At 38.2% G+C, this 24,027-nt stretch overlaps 2 protein-coding genes across 2 annotated transcripts; both read right to left on the bottom strand.

The window, feature by feature from the left end:
• Positions 1-1,270: 1,270 nt before the first annotated feature.
• LOC136767671 (uncharacterized) lies at positions 1,271-4,801 on the bottom strand. The gene is made up of 2 exons (XM_066721602.1): positions 4,734-4,801; positions 1,271-2,468 (listed from the first exon to the last, which is right to left on the bottom strand). Exon 2 carries the CDS (start codon positions 2,409-2,411, stop codon positions 1,299-1,301), a length of 1,113 nt encoding a protein of 370 aa, XP_066577699.1. The 5' UTR covers positions 2,412-2,468; positions 4,734-4,801; the 3' UTR covers positions 1,271-1,298.
• Positions 4,802-4,952: 151 nt separating this feature from the next.
• Positions 4,953-14,608, bottom strand: LOC136767679 (protein rapunzel). Its single transcript, XM_066721625.1, has 2 exons — positions 14,532-14,608; positions 4,953-7,460 (listed from the first exon to the last, which is right to left on the bottom strand). The coding sequence occupies exon 2, from the start codon at positions 7,436-7,438 to the stop codon at positions 6,809-6,811; it is 630 nt and encodes a 209-aa protein (XP_066577722.1). The 5' UTR covers positions 7,439-7,460; positions 14,532-14,608; the 3' UTR covers positions 4,953-6,808.
• Positions 14,609-24,027: the final 9,419 nt, after the last annotated feature.

Below are 24,027 nucleotides of genomic sequence, written 5' to 3'. Positions count from 1 at the left end.
GTGCTCCTAATCTCAGCTCGTTACCTGTATAAAAGACACCTGTCCACAGAAGCAATCAATCAATCAGATTCCAAACTCTCCACCATGGCCAAGACCAAAGAGCTGTCCAAGGATGTCAGGGACAAGACTGTAGACCTACACAAGGCTGGAATGGGCTACAAAACCATCGCCAAGCAGCTTGGTGAGAAGGTGACAACAGTTGGTGCGATTATTCGCAAATGGAAGAAACACAAAATAACCGTCAGTCTCCCTCGGTCTGGGGCTCCATACAAGATCTCACCTCGTGGAGTTTCAATGATCATGAGAACGGTGAGGAATCAGCCCAGAACTACACAGGAGGATCTTGTTAATGATCTCAAGGCAGCTGGGACCATAGTCACCAAGAAAACAATTGGTAACACACTACGTCGTGAAGGACTGAAATCCTGCAGCGCCCGCAAGGTCCCCCTGCTCAAGAAAGCACATGTACAGGCCCGTCTGAAGTTTGCCAATGAACATCTGAATGATTCAGAGGAGAACTGGGTGAAAGTGTTGTGGTCAGATGAGACCAAAATCGAGCTCTTTGGCATCAACTCAACTCGCCGTGTTTGGAGGAGGAGGAATGACCCCAAGAACACCATCCCCACCGTCAAACATGGAGGTGGAAACATTATGCTTTGGGGGTGTTTTTCTGCTAAGGGGACAGGACAACTGCACCGCATCAAATGGACGATGGACAGGGCCATGTACCATCAAATCTTGGGTGAGAACCTCCTTTCTCAGCCAGGGCATTGAAAATGGGTCATGGATGGGTATTCCAGCATGACAATGACCCAAAACACACAGCCAAGGCAACAAAGAAGTGGCTCAAGAAGAAGCACATTGAGGTCCTGGAGTGGCCTAGCCAGTGTCCAGACCTTAATCCCATAGAAAATCTGTGGAGGGAGCTGAAGGTTCGAGTTGCCAAACGTCAGAGTCGAAACCTTAATGACTTGGAGAGGATCTGCAAAGAGGAGTGGGACAAAATCCCTCCTGAGATGTGTGCAAACCTGGTGGCCAACTACAAGAAACATCTGACCTCTGTGATTGCCAACAAGGGTTTTGCCACCAAGTACTAAGTCGAAGGGGTCAAATACTTATTTCCCTCATTAACATGCAAATCAATTTATAACTTTTTTGAAATGCGTTTTTCTGGATTTTTTTGTTGTTATTCTGTCTCTCACTGTTAAAATACACCTACCATTAAAATTATAGACTGATCATTTCTTTGTCAGTTGGCAAACGTACAAAATTAGCAGGGGATCAAATACTTTTTTTCCTCACTGTATTTTACCACCTCTCACACTGCTGGATTTAGTTGAAACAGTGGGTTGATGGGTGGCGTGAATGCAGACAAACACTTTATCGTGATGCTCTATGTACTGCAGCTCATCAGTGAAGCTCCAGGAGTAGGCGAGATCTTTGGGATTTTTAATGATGTGGATGACACTGGGGCTCAGATTACTAGAGAGCTTCTCAGCCAGTGATTCCAGTTTGGACTTCTCCTCAATCAGCTCTCTGATCTTAACCTTTTTGACTGGCTCCTGACTGGCACTGTAGGAAACCACCACATTGATGTTGCTGTCTTCTTCTGGCAACTTGAACATACTTTCCCCTTGAAAGTAATGGAACTTATTTGGGGTGTTGAAGATACGCACAGACCAGCTGACCCAGTAGTACTTATTCCTGAGGAATTCCAACACTTGGTTGGCCAGTTGCTGGTTGGTCTTGTTTCCCTTGGACTTCATCATCTTGCCAGTGTCGATCTTGGCCTGCTCGGGGAAGCTGTTGATGCAGTCTTCCACAACAGCATTCAACCTCACCTGCACCACCTTCATCTTCTCCCCCCACTCCTTCAGCAGCGATTCCTTGAGGTCCCCCTTCAGGGCAGCATGACCAAGTAAGGCAATGATGCCCACACTGAAGAGCTTCTCCATCCCCTTACAGTATTCTTCCAAGGGTTTCCGACTCTTATTCTCATATTGGAGCACAGTGTCCAGAATGGAACCCAGATTATCATACAGAGTGTGGAGGTTTTTCTCCCCCTGCACTTCACTGAAGTGTGTCAGGAAGAGGTCCTTCCTTGTGTCTTTGGTCTCAGGTGAGGCGTACAGGAATTCCATGTACTTGCGAAACTGGTTGATCAGATTTTGCTCCACCTGGAAGAAGCGCACATCCATGTAACTCTTTTTTGCCTCCATGCCGATCTCCTCATAAATGACCTCCAGCCTGTCCATGACCTTCTTAAGCTCCTCCTTTGCAAACTTTCCTTTTACATTCTGCTCGCCATTCAGGGCCAGTGTAACCATCTCCAGCATCTTGTCACAGCTGAAGCTTAAAAACTCTTTGCCATAGTTTAGAAACACATCTTCCACTAGTTGTTGTGCGGCCATTTGTGCTTCAACTGTAAATTTTATCAGGCAGAAAAATGGTTTGTGGGAAGTCTGTATCTGTATAAAGAAAAATTCGCAATTAAAAAATACAATTATTTCTCAACCTATCTCAATGTTGGGCAGTATTAGAATGAAAGTGGGCTTCTTCCAAATGGTAAGAGATTATATTGCTAAAAGTTAAAATAAGGTCAGGTATTTCTCATATACATTGAATGGCCCCACGTTCATTTTCAGTACTTTACCCAAGTGAATTAGTTAATAAAATGGATATGAGCGCAGTTTGAGCCAGCAGTTTTATATTGTTATCCAAGCTGCTGCATCATGTCCAACCACACAGTCAAGAGACTGACGGAGGGATATTTATAAGCTCAAAGAGAAAAATACTCTTGTGTTCATTGGAAGTCTTGAAGTGGGCAGCATTTGTGGGGGTTTTGGCAGCTTTTATTGTATTATGATTTTATTGGTGTATTTTATATTGTGTATTTTATGGTTTGTGCTGGGTGAATCCCTATCCACATTTATTGAAGCCAATTCCAGTGCTCTTAGAACCCCTGCCTGTAGCGGGTAGTGGTGGTAATGCAGCCAAAATCTGTAGGTAGAATTGGATTTGAAAATAGGCGAAAAGCATGCATGGAGCACTGGAGGCGCCTAGAAAAGAGGAAGTGGGTTTAGGCGGTGGCTCAGTTACTTTTGCAGTGACTAGCCTGATTGATAGGGTGCTTCAGAGCCTAAATGTGTATCCCCTATATTTGACTGTTTTATTTTAATGGTTTTAATATTTCAATCTTTTATCATTTTAATTTGCAATCCCTTGTCCCTTTACTCACTGGAGTTTTAATTATTTCTTGGCAGACGCCCAAGAATCCAAATCCAGGCTTACAAAATATAAGTGCAAAATATACAAAGTGCAAAAAATAGGTATAAGGCATCAAACATTACAAATTCAGATTTGCATAATACATCTTACAAATTCCAGTTTACACAAGTGAATACAATAAAATAAACTTGTATTGTTATAGATTAACTTCCATTGTTTTGCCGTAACTCCAGTGTCACATTAAATAATAATACAAAATAAAATAATAATAATAATAAAAAAATAAAATGGACTTAACCTAAACTGAAGGTGGTGTCTTCAGTGGGGTAGTTGGCTACACAATTACCCAGTAGCCCTCGCTACACATGCGTTTGTGATCATCTAACCGACCCCATATGCGGCTACTGGGGGACCACACGGACCATTCAAATGGGGCTGAAGTGCAGTGATTACGGCGATTCTATGCACTGATTACAGTCTATGCTCACGTCTGCTTGTCTACAGGTGATCGGGCGTCTGTGAGCTCGGAGACAGACAGTTTGAGTCATTAAGGCTGCCCACGTCATTAAGACCCATTCACACTGAAATTTGAAATGTATTATACATTCATATAGATAATATAATGTATTTAAGTGTAATTCTTAATTTGTTTACAGCTTCTCCATTATGGCACATATTTACTAATGTATGCTAATTCATGTATATACAATCTTAACCTTCAATGCAAACACTGTATTAACTTTTGGAATTTAATTAGGATTGATTTGAAGAAAGACGTAAGAAAACTAAGCTTAATCATTTAATGTGTTTAACCATCATAAGTATATTGAAAAAAATGACGTCGCATCGATTAAGGATAGCCCCCCTAAATCGGGTCTGCCCAAGTCTACAACATATTTTACAGAAAATGTTTTTTATGAGCTGTTTCCAAAAAAAAACTAAAAAAAAAAACATGCCAGTTTACTCTATGTGGTGTAGGCAACTGTGCAGAGGTCCGGACCACTTGGTCGCTGTAGTACGGACTTTGGACCACAAAATGCAAGCCTTACTGTGATGGACCTTAAAGTTTTAAATGTCCCAGGAAATATTGAAAAATTAAAAAATAGAAATATGTTATACTTTTTAAATGAAAATAATCAGTAAATACTTAATTATTTACTACAGTACTCAATGTGAAACGTGTTCAATATGTCCTGCTGTTGTGAATGGAGCTTCGAAGTCGAAATATGAAGCTATTACATTTCTGAGATTCAACACCGTCTTCCTTAATTTAATGATTAACATTTAGTCCTATGTAATGAATGCTTTTAGTACAATTTTATATGTTATGCCTAAATACTAGTTCAGTTTTGTGGCTTTAGCACTAACTAGGTATGTAAACTAGGGTATGTAAAAAAAGTAAAACATTTTTCATTATCTTTTGCCACCACCTTAAAAACGAATTCGGTTCCTATGTGTCAGGTATATATTGTATGAAGAAAAGTCAAGAACAATAAACCTCTTACCTTTGAGCTTCCAAAACTGTGCTGCGATTTTCAACTGAGATTGTCAGTATCAGCAGACACATCAATACATACACTTCAATATCTTCAATATGTCTGTGACCCCACCTCCTGACTTCTTCATGTCCGGTTTGAGTTCTAAATGACTCAAACACAGAGGAAGACATAGAGGTGGCACCTGCAAACATTTTCAAGAGAGCTTGTGGGGAAAAAAACATCCTCTACGTTTTCGTTGTTCAATTTATTTATGAAAAATATATATTTACATTGCTCGTGTCAGTTGACAAAGCCCAAACTGCAAACGTCTATGGCAGTGTAAGGACTTGAACATATTGACTGAAATCATTTCTTATTATTATTATTATAATTGGTATCTCCAAAATATAACCTCAGTGGACATATATAAATTATGTTCCACGGACTCTCCGAGGTTCCTTTTGCGCAAACGTCTGCCCTCAGTGATGTAAAACTTTCAAGTAAAGGTCAAATAGATCAATATACGTATTCTTACCACAATTATCAACTTTCAGACAACTGGAACGATGCAGTCAACTTGGGGTAAGTAAAAATAATACATTTTCCAAATACTTTTCAGAAATGTTTTCATACAGTCCAATACCATAGTGACAAATATTTGACTGTTAAATGTATGTAAGTGCCTTCAATATTTGCAATCACAATACGATTGATTTCACCAGATGGTTGCATTCTTTATGGTGTGGTTTTAAAATATTAAAAAGTGTTATAGATATGGTATATAGTATTATACAATGCATTGATACAGTATATTAACCAAATAAATGCCACGATGACAATTTCAAATGAACAGTATGAAAACCTTTATAACTCAGTATGATTACAGTAGCCCTAAAACAGTGATAATCCCATTACTGGTGTTTTTAGCAGAAGGCAGGTGATTTACAGTGTACCGGGTGTTAATCACGCTTAAGGAGTTCTGTATCCAACCAAACGTGCGATGCTTATTGACTGCACTGTGGTGCTGTGGTGTATTATAAGAGTGAGCTCAAGACTCACTAGTAAAATGTTGCTGTTCAGATGTTACACGCTGGCGTAATATTACAAGATAATTGTATTATTATTATTATTATTATTATTATTATTATTATTATTATTATTATTATTATTATTATTATTATTATTATTGTTGTTGTTGTTGTTGTTATTATTGTCAGTTGTGTAATGCACACATAGGACTGACCATGCAAATATCAGTGCGGTGTTGTACTGTATCAGGGATAGAAAATTAAATCAAATCTCATTATAGCGAGGGGGTGATTAGATCATTTCAGTGAAATGTCGATGTATGGAAATAGTGTTATTATTTGGAAATATGTTCGTTACAGTGAGAGTTTCGTAATTCAATTTAACGAGACCTCACCTGTATTTCACTTTAGTAACTTGTACTGATATTACTGACACCTTGTTGCAGTACAGGATGTGACAGGGTCTGGTTCTGATATCTGATATCAATGTATATAAATTGCTGCTCAGGCAATATATATATATATATATATATATATATATATATATATATATATATATATATATATATATATATATATATATATATTATTATTATTATTATTATTATTATTATTATTATTATTTGGCAGACGCCCTTATCCAGGGTGACTTACAAAATATAAGCACAATGCAAAGTACAAGAATGCAGTTCCGTACAAGGCATTAAACATTACAAGTTCAAATGTACATAATACAAAGCAATACATTGTACAAATTCCAATTTACACAAGTAAATACAATAAATGAGGTCTTACATCCTGTATATATAAATAAATAAATAAATACACATACATATACTCAGTGTGTTTAGTATTCGACAGTGATAAGAAAATATTTACTAGTAATTAAGGATGTTTTGGAAGCAGTCTTTCACAACTTCTTCAAGCCTTAGACACTCATTCTGATCAAATTCAGTACATTTAGTGACAAAATTGTTGAGCAAGCTCATATTATACAACAGGAAAAGTGTTTGTACTTGTATACACTGGAAATAATGCAACAATGATCTCAATCCAACACACAGCTCCTTTTCATCAGGTGCAACTTATCAGCACCTGATCCATTCTCTCCTTGACTTTCTTCATTTTCTCAGCCCACTCTGACCTCAGCTCGTCCTCATAAGCAGGGTTTCCCAGGATGGCTGCGTAGCCCATGAGCGCCATGAGCCCAATAGCAAATAAGTGGTTGAGGTCATTGCAGATGCACTGCATCTTTTGGCGGTCCTCCATGTACACCTCCAGGATGTTCTTGCCAAACATCATTTTAGTGCCTATCACACTGTTGAAGAGTGTATTCAGGTTGTCATCTAGCATCTCCTTTTCAAAAATCTTCTTGAATTCTTCACGTTTCTTCTTTGTGTCCTCCGGCTTGGCCTTCATCATCTCCATGAAGCTGCTGAATTGACGTTTGATGCGCTCCTTCACATTAAAGTACTGAGTGTTCATGGTCTCCTTCTTAATCTGCAGAAGGATATCATTGTGCTTACTGGAGATCTCATCCATGGCTTTATGGAGTTTGCTCATCTCCATCTGCAGGGTCTTGACCTCCTGGTTCTCAATGTGCTGCACCACCACCTTGGTGAGGGAGCCCACAAGGCCTACAATGGGGATGATCAGCTCTGCCATTGAGAAGAAGTTAGATGTACCTTGTGGATCGTGGATCATTCAGGGGTTACAGGTTTAGTACCTGTAAGAAAAGCAGGAAATGCAGGTGACAACTGAACTGTGTTGTGAGCCCAAACAGAAAGCAATTACTTCCAAAATGTACATATTACATGTAGCGATATTGAACTTCTCTGCAAATTGAAGTATTCTGCTGCTTCTGTCAAAGTCTCTGTTTCAATGAAAGTCAAAGAACACAATAAAGACCTATTAAGGAAAGGACTAAAGAAGAGTCTAGAATATTCCATTATCACAAAACAACTGTATTAATCTAAAAAAAAATCTTGAGTGCTTTTCAATATTGAAAGCTAGCAAAAAGCATATATTCACCACAGTAGCCGTGCTGCATTTGATCAGGCCATTCATTTGAACTGCTATCTCAGCCAAATTAACACAGCTCCCAACTAAGTATTAAACCCCTATACTGCATCAAAATATTGTTTCTTTGATCTCTATATTTTTGGCACTCTTCAAGTGCCGGGGAGTGATGTCACAATAGCACGCCCATAGACAATGAGGCATGCCAAATACTCCCCCTGTAACCCCTTTGTGCTTAGTGACGTCAATGTATATAATGTACACAATGAGCCCTGTTGCATTATTCACATTATATATGTCCACCTTCAGACAAACTGTAAAATTAATTTGATGTTGACATCCATCAGTCGTGAGAATATGGAATTGCGCCACTAGATGTTGTTGCTAAACAGTGTCTGTTGTGGCTATGGAGTCCAAGTGACATATACAATGACAGTCTCTGCCGCATTTGGTACAGGGGAAGACTGTAGCTGGTCTGCTTACTTGGAATTATGTGGAGCCTTTTCTCCTCTTCCTTTGTAGAATCACACTAATTCAAATTGCACACTGAGAACAGTTAAAGGTCAACTAAGCACTATTTATGAAAATAAGTCCTTACAAGAACACTACTTCCTTCCTTTCCTTGTCTACAGAGGTGCCACTGAAGACTTGTGCCTGTATTCATAAAGTGTCTGAGAGTGATAAATTGGTCCTAAGTGCCTGAAATATCTGAGTGATGTCAATTTGCTCCTACTTTTACTCTTAGGAGTAAAAGCTATTCGTAAAGATTTTTTAAATTTAAAGTACTTCTAACTTGATCAATATTTAGGAGACCTCACGAGGTCCCCTAACTAGTTAGGAGTTGGGAATTAATTGGAAAGGTGTTACAGTGGTGTGATGGTGAAGAATTATTAGGGTGATATATATTGGACAGAAATTGAATATTCTTCCTACTGAATAAATCAGAAATGCAGCAATAAGAAAATGATTGAGTGCACCTCCCGTGAAAGGAAAGGTGTTAAGCGATGTAATGATAAAGAGTTATTGCAACGATACAGATTGGACAGAAATTGAATATTGTTTGTTACTGAACAAGTCAGAAATGTAGTTTCTTCTGCCTCTGTCAGAAATGCGGCACCGTCAGCAGAGTGTTGTCTGGAAAACAGGGAAAATGCAACAATATAGCAGTGATGACTTGGGACCATTATCAAAGCAGTCAATAAGCAGAATCAGACCATATTGGCATTAACAGCACCCGAGATCAAACACTTTTTGATTAAAACAATTGATTTCCCCACTACAGCCTGACAAACATCCCCAAAACAATCCGCATTTATAATTAATGAATATCCCTAAATGACGCAAAATTAATGAAAAATTATCCACTATCCATTATCTACAAAGCATATTCCTAATAAAACATGTGCATGGTGACAAATGCAACTTTAACTTGTATTTTATTCAATACATAAGTGTCTGAAATAGCAAATCGGTGTAAAACCCTTCACCGGGCTTGATGGCCTGGGAAATGGTGCACAGGTTGAGCGTGCTGAAGCACAATACCCTGAGGCGGCAGTTCAAATGTCTCCAATCCAAGATGGGACGGAAACGGCTATTTGCTCTTCTGCAATATATTTCTACAACATCAAAAACGGGTTCTGAAAACACTGAAGGGTACAGGACGAGGACAGCAAAGGAATGAGCAACACTGGATACAGGATAAGAGCAAAGGATACTTTTTTGGGAATTAGCATTTGCAGGTAAAAACACAGATGGACGACTTTGGACCAATGTCGGGGCATCGGTGTTCTGAACATCGGGCTAAGGTGGGCACGATGACGTCAGGTCAACATTGGCCCCATGAGCAAAAAGACAATGACCCGACGTCAACTTCCAATTTTGGTCCGACCACTAATGATCATTCGGGCAATGTTGGCCCAACACTGCTGTGCTATCTGGGATGCTTGTCTACATGTGATCTCGTGTGTTTTTCTTTTTTTTTTTTTTTTTTTTTTTTCCAAAATGAAGAAAATACGTCACAGTGAGCCATATTCTAAAGTCATGAAACTTTGCTAAAAGTTATTTCTAGGATTGGATCCTACTCCCAGCTAAACGTAGGGGTAAGATACTTTATTACTGACGTCTACCTCCTACTCTGAGTGAGGAATAATCTTACTCCTAAAACCATGCAGTGAATTCTTACCTTCCACATTGCATTTCATCTGCCAGTTCAAATCCCTTTGAATAACCTGTGTTGCTGAGATGATATCTGCTGAGCCACTTATTTTAGTATCATCTGCAAATTTGAAAAGTTTGCGAACTATCCCAGAGTCCAGATCATTAATATAGATTAGAAAAAGCAAAGGCCCTAGTACTGATCCCCGTGGAACTCCACTAACAACCTCACTCCAGTTAGAAGCAACTCCTCTAATCAACACCCTCTGTTTCCTATACATCAACCGGTTCATCATCCATCTACTTACATTACCCTGAATGCCTAGAACTTCCAATTTGAGGATCAGTCTTTGGTGTGGAACCTTATCAAAGCTTATTAAGAATCTAAGTATATCATATCATATACTTTCATATAATCTACACTCTATAGCTGCAGTTGCATGTTCAAAAAACATGTCTAAACCCATGTTGACTATCTCCAAGGAGATGGTTTTCATTAAGATACTCTGTCTTATCATTTTTTCCAACATTTTACAATTGATGCAGTTGACACTGATTGGTCTCAGTTTTGTCCCCTTTCTTGTGGATTGGTATGACATTTGCTGTCTTCCAGTCAGTGGGCACATCCCCTGTTCTAAGTGTCATTTGGAATATTTGAGTTAGCGGCATACAAATAATTTCCCTAATTTCTTTAAGTACTGTTGGAAATATACCATCTGGCCCAGGTGATTTATTTGTTTTTAATTCTGCTAGTCCCTTTAGTACCTCCTCCTCATTTATCCTGTTCTCTCTTAGGGTTTGACTGCACTGGCTGTTAACCTGTGGCATGTTATCTGTTTTTTCTCCTGTAAAAACTTCTGTGAAATACTAATTTAGAACATTTGCCACATCTTGTTAGTTTTCTAAAATACTTCAATTTTTGTCCTTTATCGGTTTCACTTCCTCCTTGAGCTGTTGTAGTATTGAAAAATGTTCTTTGCATTAGTTTTAGCTCCACAAACTATGTTTCTTTCTATTTCCTTCTTTGCTTTCCTGATCCCTTTCTTTACATCTCTTTGCAGTTCAATATATTCTTTGTATTTTGTTTCATCTTTATCACTTTTGTATGTGCTATACAACATCTTCTTTCTCTTGATATTTTTTGCGTACTTCTATTAAAACATTTTGGCCAATGTTTTTTGGTCCTCAACTTGCTAAGTTTTGGTACAAATTTCTCCTGAGCCTCTAGTAGTATATTCTTAAATTATAATCATCCATGTTCGACAGAATCTGTATCCAGTGTGCTCCAGTCTACCTCTTCTAAGTGCCGCCTCATACCTTCAAGGTTTGCTTTTCTAAAATTGTAGACAATTGTTTTAGACTTTGTCTTTGTATTAAAAACATGCCTCAAAGCTAACCATATTGTGATCACAGTTTGCAATTGGTTCTCTAACTAGTGTCCCTCTGACTCTATCTTGGTCATTTGAAAATAGCAAATCAATGCATGCTCTCTTTCTGGTTGGTTCCCTGACGAATTGAGTTAGAAAGCAGTCATTTACCATCTCAACCATTTCTATTTCTGCTTGTGTAGTTCCAACTGGGCTTTCCCAGTCTATGTTTGGGAAATTGAAATCCCCCATGATAACAGCCACATCCTTGCTACATGCAGTCCTGATTACATTGTACAATGCAGCATCTTTCTGAATATCTGAGTTGGGTAGTCTGTAACACACTCCTACCACTAATCCTCTGGATCTTTGTTCCGTTACTAGGATTTAATTTTAGTTCTTCTGCCTCACATATAATGCTACCCCACCCCTCTTCGATTTTGCCTCTCCCCCCTAAACTGTGTGTATCCTTTCAACTTGTATTCATCCCCATCATTTTCTATAAGCCATATTTCTGTCACTCCTACAACATCATAGCCACATGCCAGCACTGTGGCTTCTAGTTCTAACATATTGTTCCTTATACTCCTGGCATTGAGGTACAAACATTTCAGCACGTTCCTGCTAGTAGTTTCCCTTGGTTTTCTTTCCTTAGTGGAACATGTCCCATTGTCTGAGCTCCCTGCCACCTGGTCCCTAGTTAAAAATATTTTAAATTACTCAGCACATACGGTCCCCCAATGCATTAGCCCCCCTTCTGTTTAGATGTAGACTGTCCGGTTTGTACAGGTCCCATCTACAGGTCCCACCTATCCCAGAAGAAAGACCAATGCTCCATAATTCTAAAACCCTCTTCCCTACACCAAGATTTCAACCACCTGTTAAACTTTCTAATCTCTGCCTGTCTCCCTGGCCATGCACGTGGTATTTAGGAGAAAGTATTTAGGAGAAAACTACCATGGAGGTTCTGCTGTTTAGTTTTTTCCTAATTCTTTAAATGTGTCTTGCAGAGCCTCTGCCCTACCTTTTCATATGTCATTGGACCATGAACAGTGGATGCTTGAATTATGCAAGATTTAGAACTTGAACTTTCAAAACTTAACCACATGATGGTGTAAGAGGTCTCTATAAGTAATTGCTGCATGTATTTGGCTCAATATGAAAAGCTATCATTTTGATTGGTCTATAGTTTCCATATTTGTTATCCTATCAACTTTGTTAGATCTTAATACTAATATTACTCATTGGAAATTTGAGCACTCTAGGCCTTCCGGTTCTGCAGAAGGATTTTGTAATTGTGTGATGCAACATGGCTGCCAAACTGTGTGTCTGATCGACTTGTCATGAACAAGTATGATAGGGTACCATACTAGTGTCATGTACACAAAATTGCAGCACAGTGGACCACACGGTTGTGGAGAAGAAGTCACCGGTCATTGAAGGCACAGCGTAATTTTGGACACCATACCATACAGTTGATAGACTTCCTATTAAAAAGTCTTACAGTACATCATAAGGGAAGTACCAGTACACATAATACGTTGTGCATGGGTAGTGTAAGTAGTTTTGGAAATACACACTTTCAAAATGTCTGTGCAAGACACAAAATGGCTGCCACGCAACATGACCAATGGCTAGACACTGAACACAATCAAGAGCCTGACATCACAATTTAGTATTGTACTAATTATGGTGCATTTTTGAATAGGGCTTATTAGTTTTGTTTGTGGTCAAATATGCATATTTTGCATATGTGCACAGTCATGGTGGACACATTTATGGCAGACATTTTTTTGCACACAGTCACTTGCATTTTGATTTAATAGATAGCAGTAGCTATGCAACATACACAAAGTTTCAGGCCACTGGACATTTTAATATGCTCATGCGAAGAAACATATTTTCCAATATGGCGGCTAAACCATGTACCCTATGAACTTCATTTTCTGGTTGTAGGTTCAAGGCATTGACATTAACTTATATGTGAAGATTCATGTGTGTACTGTATTGCAGTGTGCAGAAAATATGTCATGTGCATGGCACGGGCATTCGTTATTTTTCATTGGCACACAGTAGCCAATTTTTTAAGTGGAGCAACTCGCCTTGGTAGTACTCTGCAGCCAGAGATAGTCTGCAATGGATATAAGATCCTATCTTATCTACAGCTACCCTATCTTTCTGGTTATGTGCAGTATACCAATGTGTAAGTATCTACTTCTCAAGTAAAAAAAAAAAAGAAAGAAAGATATACATTTAAATATACATTCTCTTTTTATGTATTTACTTATACCATGCATCACACACTTAACAATCCATTTGATAAGACAATATTAATCAAAATATATATTTTGTTTTACAGAGTCTGTAGTTAAACTGTTTAACTGAGTTTCTAAGGAACTGGTATGAATTTGATTAATTGTGATGTAAAACACCACATTGTTTTACATTTTGGTGTGTTCAGGCTGCTGGTTGCAATACAGGGAATTGCAGAGAAAGACATTAGGTCTGCTGCATATTCAATTGAGAAGGTGACATAAAACTGTCTTTTACTAGAATTTTAGATAAATTTGCAGGCATCCATGTGATTTAGACTTACAGAATATACATAACTAGAAAACAGGTTTATGCAATATGAAAAACACTGTATGGCCAGTCCTGTAACACATAGTATGCAAATACACATGTACTGTACAGACCAAGAGTCATCAGTCCTGGTTTTTCCATTCCATATCATTTGCAACATGACTTGATTGGATTCTAAATAGACCATCACAACTGTAATCACTCCACTGATCCTGCTGCTAAAGGACTCCTAAGAATCTACTTCAAGGCTGGGTGGTTAGTTCCAGATCCACAAAGTCATTGTCTAAATAAGTGCCTCCTATTTTCAATCTACTAACTGATCTGATTTTCAATCATCTGAAACTTTTGTGTTAAATGAAACACTGTAAAAGTTAATTGAACAGTGGCATTTTTGTTGTGTGGTCCTTGTTTCAAACAACACATACAATGTACACTTCAATTCCCCTATTCTTATTCTCTAACATAACTCTCAATTTATAACAATCTCAATTCCTGTTGTCACTTTTCCTATATGAAATAAATAAATACTTAACTGGTATTATTAAAGTTTTACAGAGCTATGCTATCTTTCTAGATGTCTACCTTTATATGCTGTTTTTGGTTTGTTTCAAACACATATTTCACATCACAGAACATCACTTAATCAGGAATATATGTATTTTTGATTAACTTACCTGTATAATATGTGGTTCTTCACTTCTTTAGGTGCTGCTGTCCTTCCGGGTATCCACTCACCACTGTTCTCAGGAGTCTGCACCTCAGGTCTCATTTTTATACCCCACTGACAGCAGGGGGAGGGATTCACAAATGAGAAAAGTACTTCCTCTGCAACAATGGAGAGCTAAGTGTGAATAGCTTTAATGTGAATACCAGGAGCATAGATACACCAGTAATCCAATAGGACTCATGCATTGTAGTTGAAATAAGAAATGCAGAGATAGGTAAAGAAGAGTGAGACTGAAGCAGATTAAAGAACTGAATTAATGAAAGGTTGCTTATAAAAGATGATGCCTGCTGATGGTTTTCTGGGAACATTTCAGTGAACAGAGAGGAGAATGGTGAGATTCTTAACAGAGAGGTAATTTTAGAAGGGGCAGAGAGAGAGAGAGAGAATGAGAGAGAGAGAGAGAGAGAGAGAGAGAGAGAGAGGAATAATGGGTCCCAGTACTGAGCCTTGAGGAACACCTGCAGATAAATGGAGACATGGAAAAGATGGCTTAAGCATGAATGATTGTTTTATTGCTATACATTGCTTATTGTGAAGGTTTGTATGCTATTCTTCAATGCTGTTGGCACTTCATACATTTCATAATATGAATACTACTAATAATAAATAAAACAAATTATATTATTATTAAAGGATCATTGGGTGTCTTCTTCGATGACATAGATGATTTCCAGACATCCATGATCCTTTGTGTAAAGATGTCTCCTTTTTTGAGTTTTAAAAGGGCTTCCTCTTCATTTCCACAGGTATCCCCATTTCTGTTGATTATGCAGAAGTCAGTTGTCAGTTCATTCATCTTGAATACATGTATCAAGTTCTCTGGTAAATTTCTGATGTGGACAAAATAAATTAGATCTCCTACCTGTTGGTATTGGTCAACCAGTTAAGGTCAGGAATCAACACAGGGTGCTCTTATTTGAACCATTTCAAACTAGATAGTGGGGGATTGAAGAGAGCAACCTGAATAATACAGGGTAATATGTATTGGGAGGAATATGCCTTTCTCCTATAAGTCATGCATCCTATAAGGGATATTTTCTCTACCAGGTACCAGCCTGGCCCAACGCGGTTCCTAGTGGCAAAATGACTGGGAACATGCCAGATATGCCATTCTCCCAGCTCCTTATTTGCTGTGCTTCCTGTTCAGTGCAGAAATGTATCCTTACAAGTCACATATTTAGCAATGAATTAATGGGTTAATTCACCTTGGTCTACTTATTTCTCTGCAGATATCTTTTTGCAGGTAATTTTTCTACCAGGTTCAAGTGTATTTAACCTGGTCCAACATGGCTTTCATTGGCAAAACAGCACGTAATCATCCCACATTTGCCAACCTATCTGTCCATGTTAAGTAAAGGGTTAAATAATAGCCTAATTTTTTATTCATATTATTTGTTAAATCACATTTACTCATCCATGAAGTCTTAATATTTCAGATAATTATTTGTATTATGCCGTGTTTGTTTCCATCACAGTGTGTCCTACTTTATCATGCTAATTGATCTACTCTACTGATGTCATTCATTTAAATAAGAACATAAGAACATAAGAAAGATTACAAACGAGAGGAGGCCATTCAACCCATCATGGTCGTTTGGTGTCCATTAATTATGAGAAGCCAAATTATGATTTAGAGATATCTTTAATTAATTAAAGATATATTCACATATTTCAAGATAATAAAATAATAAAAAAGAATATTAAAACCTTTAAAAGATCTAAAATTGTAAACAAATAAAAATCTACCCCAGTCATAAGCAGCATGAATTCAACTCCCCACACACAACACGCCCTCATTGTAGTAGGTACTATAGTGTAAAACAGCGGTCTGCAGTAACCAACTATTCAAGTTTAAATAGAGTGCTAGCGTTTACTCACCCCAATTTCTGTCCTCTCCGTGTATATAAGAAATCTACTAATTATTCTTCACCCTTCTGAACTAAAATTAACTTGTCAGCCAACAATATTTAAAACAGTCCTATGAACAAGAGAGCTTCTAAAAGTAAAATAAACCCATGGGAAGAGACTTGTTGTGTGGTATCTTGATCGTGTGTTTGTCTGGTTTTCAAGGTTTTTCTATATTGTACTTTCTGTATTGTCATATTAGTCCCTGGTGCTCTTTGTCACTGTTACTTGTTTTGCATTGCATTCATTATACAAATAAAATTAAAAATATCTGAGAGCTGTATGAGATGTGCTGTGTTACTTTTTATTGATATATCAAAATACACCAATCAGCCATAACATTATAATCACTGACAGGTGAATTGAATAACACTGATAATCTCGTTATCATGGCACCTGTCAGTTGGTGGGATATATTAGGCAGCAAGTGAACATTTTGTCCTCAAAGTTGATGTGTTAGAAACAGGAAAAATGGGCAAGTGTAAGGATCTGAGCAACTTTGACAAGGGTCAAATTGTGATGGCTAGACGACTGGGTCAGAGCATCTCCAAAACTGCAGCTCTTGTGGGGTGTTCCCAGTCTGCAGTGGTCAGTACCTATCAAAAGTGATCCAAGGAAGGAAAAGCGGTGAACCGGCGAAAGGGTCATGAGTGGCCAAGGCTCATTGATGCATTTGAGGAGCAAAGCCTGGCCCGTGTGGTCCGATCCAACAGACGAGTTACTGTAGCTGAAATTGCTGAAAAACTGAATGCTGTTTCTGATAGAAAGGTGTCAGAACACACAGTGCATCATAGATTGTTGCGTATGGGGCTGTGTAGCCGCAGACCAGTCAGGGTGCCCATGCTGACCCCTGTCCACTGCCAAAAGCACCTACAATGGGCACATGAGCATCAGAACTGGACCGCGCAGCAATGGAAGAAGGTGGCCTGGTCTGATGAATCACAAGTTCAAGGTGTTAACTTGGCCTCCAAATTCCCCAGATCTCAATCCAATCGAGCATCTGTGGAATGTGCTGGACAAACGAGTATGATCCATGGAGGCCCCACCTCACAACTTACAGGACTTAAAGGATCTGCTGCTAATGTCTTGGTGCCAGATACCACAGCACACCTTCACAGGTCTAGTGGAGTCCATGCCACGATGGGTCAGGGCTGTTTTGGTGGCAAAAGGAGGACCTACACAATATTAGGCAGGTGGTCATAATGTTATGGCTGATCGGTTTAAATAGAGATAAGTGTCTTTAAACTGGAAAATAAAGATTAAGTAAGCATCACTCATTTAAACCACATCACAGTGTGTCTGTATCAGCCCATGAAGTATTGTCATATGTTATTGTATTGATGTGTTTGTAATGGTGTCCTATATGTCCATAAATTCGGAAACGGAAATAAGAGTAGCACTTTATAATAAGGTCCCCATATAAATACTTTATGAAGCCTTAACAGATGATGAAGGACTCATTTTTAAAGAATGAAAAAACAAGTTACAATCATGAACTGATACTTTATTAATGCCATTGTTTCAAGTTTATAAAGCATATTACTAAGGATTTAATTATCGTGTTATAACCACTAATAAATGCAGTTGTTGATGTTATAAAACCATTTATAAATGAGTATTAATTTAATAAAATCATCCACTTGTACTTGCAAGTTATAACTGTCATAATGCTCTGTAAACACTTTATTAACCCCTTCCTTCCCAAATAATAGTTTTTTATTGTACTGTTGCTCTAGGCATCTTATTTTAACCCAGCACTGAAATGCTGCTCCATTAGATTAATTCATATATGCATGGCTTTAATCAGCTACCAATATGCTGTAGAAACAACATGATTGTGACTGGATACTATTATTGTCCTATGTAGGTAAGGCCACAGTACACATGCTTAACATTAAAACCAAGAGCAGGGCAGAATAAGGGAAACTGAGTGGTATTGCTAGACCAGTTACAATCCTCTACCTTCAAATTCATCCAAAAACTATCACTGAATTCAGGACACCCACTGATCCTCTGTTTTCTGGGGGGTGCTGTGCGCACACGGGGGTGAAGGTTAGAACAGGAGTACGCTGGATTTAAGGTGGCCTAAAATAAGTAATGTAAGTAATGTACTACTAAACATGGATGTCCTAATAGATATATAAAGTCTCAATAAGGCAGTTATAGAATGTTTGTATATCCAAGTAGACATCTATAGTCTATATGTAAATCAGCTATAGCAGTGGTTCTCAAACCTGTCCTGGAGTACCACCTACCCTGCTGGATTTTGTTCCAATCAACCTCTCAAATACTTAATTGAACACTTAATTGAAGTGATTAGATTACATTTCACTCTTTAAATTGTGTAACTGATAAAAAGTTGTTTCCTTAATATTTCCTTTATACAATTTAATACTTAACTTAAAACCCCTACTGTTATAAATAATGTAAAGGCTCTGATTTAGGAAATTATTAGTTAATTTAAGGGTTCAATTAAGTAATTGAGAGCTTGGTTGGAACAAAAACCAGCAGGGTATGTGAAACTCCAGGACAGGTTTGAGAACGACTGAGGTATAGTGTTTTGCAGTACCCCATCTAAAGTGTGCAACTCTTCATCTACAATACATAATGACTATGTATAAGCCCTTAACAGACATATGCAAAGTCTGTGTAAAGCAGCTATAGAGGATTTTGCAGTACCCCAGTTAAAGTGTGCAACTTGTCATACCTACAATACATTAACAAAAAGGTATAAACCCTTAATAAACATGTATAGACATCACAAAATAAACTTCACAGTTGTGTTTGTGCAACAATAGAAAGAATGACAGACACCTTTTTTATTAATTAATTAATTTTTTAAATCCCAACAAAGGACATTTTGATTATTTTACATTTTGTTTTACTACCACTCCTTTGGCATCGAGGAAACAAACACACCCGTCCCACTGATAAGGTAGGAATAATTAATATTATACAGAATTAATCAATCATAAATGGTTGTCAAGTTTTATTTTAGCCGTTTGCATTTCTACTGTTTTTGATCTCAAAATGTATACTTCTGCAACTCATAGACTACTGATCTCTATATTGATCAAATCCCTTCTTTTTTATTCATGATTTTGCAACATATTGTTGTATTGTTCTAACTATGAGGAGGCACAGTAATTTGTTTTCCATGCTCAGGGAGAATCATTTTTGATAAAGTTTGAGAACCCCTGGTCTAATTAGACTGATATCTATTACACACTTTGCAGATTTAAATAAGTCAGGACCTTATTTGACTGACAGACTTCAGACTACACATGATAGTGGTGGTGATAACTATATATTTGTAAACCACTAAACCTATGTCATTGTAAAAAATTGAAATGTTGGTGTAACAGATGGGCCTGGCATTGGGACCACAGTACTTCCTTCATGATCTTGATGTGCCATACAGCTACAAATATGTTGTTTTCCACCTAAAGTTGTTATTATTGTATTTTTTTGTAAATCCGAAAACTGCTCTCTACCGCGACCAGAGGCCTTTCTTTCTACTCTGCCTGAAACTATCTGCCCATAATAGTCCACTCCAATCAGGACAGGCAGTTGATCATCATTGCTGTTTCCTGGATAGTCTGCTAGTTACAGTCCCCTTGTCTTTAGCTCATGTACTGTCTCCCTAGGAACTTTCATCACTGCAGTGGTTATCTCAGGAGTCTCTACTGTGTCAATATTAGTCCCAGATGTTCTCCAGTATTACCTTTACTGTGTTGCGTTTCACTGTCTTTGGTTGTGTGGATCCTAAAATGTGCAAGTTAAATGTCTCCTGGCCTGTCGCTGGTAGCTTCAAGCCTTTCACTATATCCTCACAAATGAAGCTTCTACGGCTCCCACCATCCAGCAAGCAATGGGCTATCATTGTCATCCTGGAAGAGACCACTCCCATTAGGATAGAAATGTGTCACCATAGGATAAAGGTGATCATTAGAATATAACCAGTTTGCACCTCGCAAACTCGCCGGCACCACTCATTTTCATACTCATCAAACCATTCAGTGAGCCCTCATGCCCTGTGGATGTTGGCATTATCATCCTGGAAGAGACCACTCTCATCAGGATAGAAATGTTTCACCATCACCAAGGTGATCACTCAGAATAACTTCGTAATGATTTGCAGTGACCCTTCCCTCTAAGGGGACAAGTGGACTCAAACCATGCCAGAAAAATGCCCCCCACAGCAGAACAGAGCCTCCGGACCCCCTCACTGTAGGGGTCAAACAGTCAGGCATGCACCTTTCTCTTGGTGTCGCCACACATGCACTTTCCCACTTGTCGAGAATATGGTGAAGGATGACTCGTCTGACCAGATCACTTTTTCCCACTTGGTTTTTGCACCACTGAACTCTCTAATGTGCATTTGTCTTTGTAATGGGGGTTTCTGCACGGCAACCCTACTATAATATCCCTCTCTGTGTCATTCTCGACGGACTGTTCTTGCTGAGAGTCTGATCACGTCCTGCATTGACATTCTCAGTCACCTGGGAAAGAGTTGCTCTTCTGTTTGTCCTTACATATCGCAGTAATGCACGAGCATCATGGTCATCGAATGTAGACCTTCCACCACAATTTCCAACCCTATTTACTGATGTCTTTCCCATAGATCTAAAAGCAGATGTAATTCCTATTGAAACACTAGCCAGTCTTTGTGACTGAAGCTCCTGCCATTTGTGCCCCCATAATGACCCATATTTCAAAGTCACTTAGATCCTTTCCTCTTTCCATCTTGATCCAAAATCAAGGTCAACTGGGCCTTCTCAGCATTTTCATACATGCCACAGAGCATGATAGGATGTTAATTGCTTAATTGTATCATGCAGTACACCTGTTTGGAGTCAAAGTTTTTCCTTTAATTTGTCACCTGTCTGTATATATATATATATATATATATATATAATTAGAAATTACACCTGGCATCAATCACTGTTCAGTGCACTCGAGTCTGGACACATCCTGAATGCACAACTCCTCAGTAATATAGTAGTGCACACCTCTATGCCATCGTCCTGACAGGGCAAACAACGAGGCTCATATGCATAAATATTGTGAATGTAGTAGTAATAAATATTACCCAATAACCATAATCATCTGTATGTATGTAGGTCATCACAGACTCAAACATAATCTTATTATGTACACCAGGGTCGGCCCTAACCAATTTGATGCCCTAGGCAAGATTTTAACTGGTGCCCCTTGCATCGCAGCCAATTCCACCACCAATCATTGTGTTCATACACTCACACAGAAACTGCATAGTTTTATGTCTTTGAGATTTTCTTTATTTTAGAAATAAAAAAACATAAAATAAAAACAGTATTAAAGAAACAAGTGACATAAAATGAATTATAAATACAATATAAATAAGATTATTGCACGAAACACTATATTACAGAAACCTTAGTGCAATATGCGTAATCTAGTAACACTACTCCAATGGTAACTATGCAATTAGATAAACTATTCATTCATGACATTACATTACCTTTGTTCTTATCCCATTTTTCCTCCTCTTCTCTTCTTCTTGTGCACCAGAGGGCTTTGGTCTTTTTGACATCGTTTGAAGTGACTACTGATGCTAATTGATCATGTTTCGCTTTCAGTGTCACTCACTGCTTCAGATAACTGAACTTGCCCATCAGCGTTGCCAGATTTCATTGACAGTATACCACCCAATCACAACATAAATGCTGCCAACTCCACTAAAAACCCGCCCAAATTCAATTGTTGATAGAAAAAAAAATTCTATATAGCGCAATAAAAACAGTACAACAAATGACTAAAGATAACATGGAAAATATTGCAACTCACAGCCCATGGCACATTCAAATATTTTATTAACGCTAGATTATTTATTAAATTAATACCAGTTAACTAATTTCCAATGTAATTGAACTTGTCTGTAAACACAATTCAGTCATGGTATAAAACGTAAATAAGAACTAATACAATGTAGATAATAAAAACATCCTTACCTTTATGATTAATCAATTGGTCTTCTTTTAAACATGTTTGATAAACTTGAACAAACTTGAACAGTCACGGAGTATAGTTATTTAATGTACTTTAATATAGTTCATATCATAAATAATATTGTATTATACCCACTGCACTGTTCTGTATTTGCACTGGAACCCCTTGTAGTTGCTCTGGCAAAACAGTTGTAACCATGTCATGCCAAGAAAGCTCTTTTCGAAATTTGAACTAGGGAATATCATTTCCAAACCAACTTGCAACATAAACAGGATACAGTTATACAAATATGTACTTAAAATACATTCATTGAGTTCCATCTGGTGGGGTTTCTTACTGTGAAATTAATATATGTAATGTAAAAAAAAAAAAAAAGCCTCAACGCCAGGCTTGCAGTGCTGTTCCTTAATCACTGTGCCAACAGAGATTAGAAGTTGAGTGTGAAACCTGTTATGGTTAAACCTGGCATGAAACCAGCCAACAGCTGTCTGAAGTAGGCTACTGGAATAAGTCACAAATAAATATATAAATTAGGAATTATGAAAAAATAAAAACAAATGTTTGTGTGTGTCACACCTGCCTAAAACATTTGCACAGTACTATATATATATATATATATATATATATATATATATATATACAGAAGGGTGACAAATTAAAGGACAAACCTGAATAAATGAGTGGAGGAACATAAGAGATGCAAATACTGCATGATACAATTAACAATATCATGGTCTGTGGCATGTATAAAAATGCTGAGCAGGCGCAATTGACCTCGATTTTGGATAAAGAAATAGGAACGGATCTAAGTTACTTTGAAAGAGGGGTCATTATTAGGGCACGAATGGCAGGAGCTTCAGTCACAAAGATGCTCAACTGGGTAGTGTTCTCACCAAGTGCATGTGTTAAGACACCAAGAGAACAGTACAGGCCTGACTGCTTGACCCCTACAGTGCTGTGGGGGTCATTTTCCTGGCTTAGGGTCCACTTGTTCCCTTAGAGGGAAGGGTCACTGCAATTCTTTACGAAGTTATTCTGAGTGATCACCTTACTGATGGTGAAACATTTCTATCTTGATGGGAGTGGTGATGTGATGGGGTCTCTTCCAGGATGACAATGCCAACATCCACAGGGCATGAGGGCTCACTGAATGGTTTGATGAGTATGAAAATGAGTGGTGCCGGCAGGTTTGCAAGGTGGCAAACTGGTTATATTCTAATGTTGCGCAAAGATTTACGCCACGTTTGAATATTTCTCCTTTTCTGGCCAAGTCGCAATGTTTTTGCACTGCACACATTTTGCGTGGAAAGTTTGAATATCGGGCCCAAGGAGCAGGTGAAACAGGCTACAGGCGTGGGAATGGTGGCAACGCCCAATGCAACATAGGTGTGTGCACCTGTATTGAACTCATTTCACAAACTGGGAGTGGTGAACTGAAACCTGGCAAGGTGTCAGCTTCTAGCATTTCTCATACAGACAAAGCACGATTGACTACGTTATTGAACTGTCTGGCAGTCTTCCCACCGATTACTTCAGATTTAGATATC

This window comes from Amia ocellicauda, chromosome 14 (assembly GCF_036373705.1).
Source record: "Amia ocellicauda isolate fAmiCal2 chromosome 14, fAmiCal2.hap1, whole genome shotgun sequence".
NCBI lineage: Eukaryota > Metazoa > Chordata > Actinopteri > Amiiformes > Amiidae > Amia > Amia ocellicauda.
Note: the sequence above shows the minus strand (reverse complement) of the source record. Positions and strands in the feature narration are given on the sequence as shown.

What these genes read in the sequence shown, in the direction of transcription:
- LOC136767671 (XM_066721602.1), bottom strand. Translation starts at nt 2,411, where the DNA reads ATGGCCGCACAACAACTAGTGGAAGATGTGTTTCTAAACTATGGCAAA.
- LOC136767679 (XM_066721625.1), bottom strand. Translation starts at nt 7,438, where the DNA reads ATGATCCACGATCCACAAGGTACATCTAACTTCTTCTCAATGGCAGAG.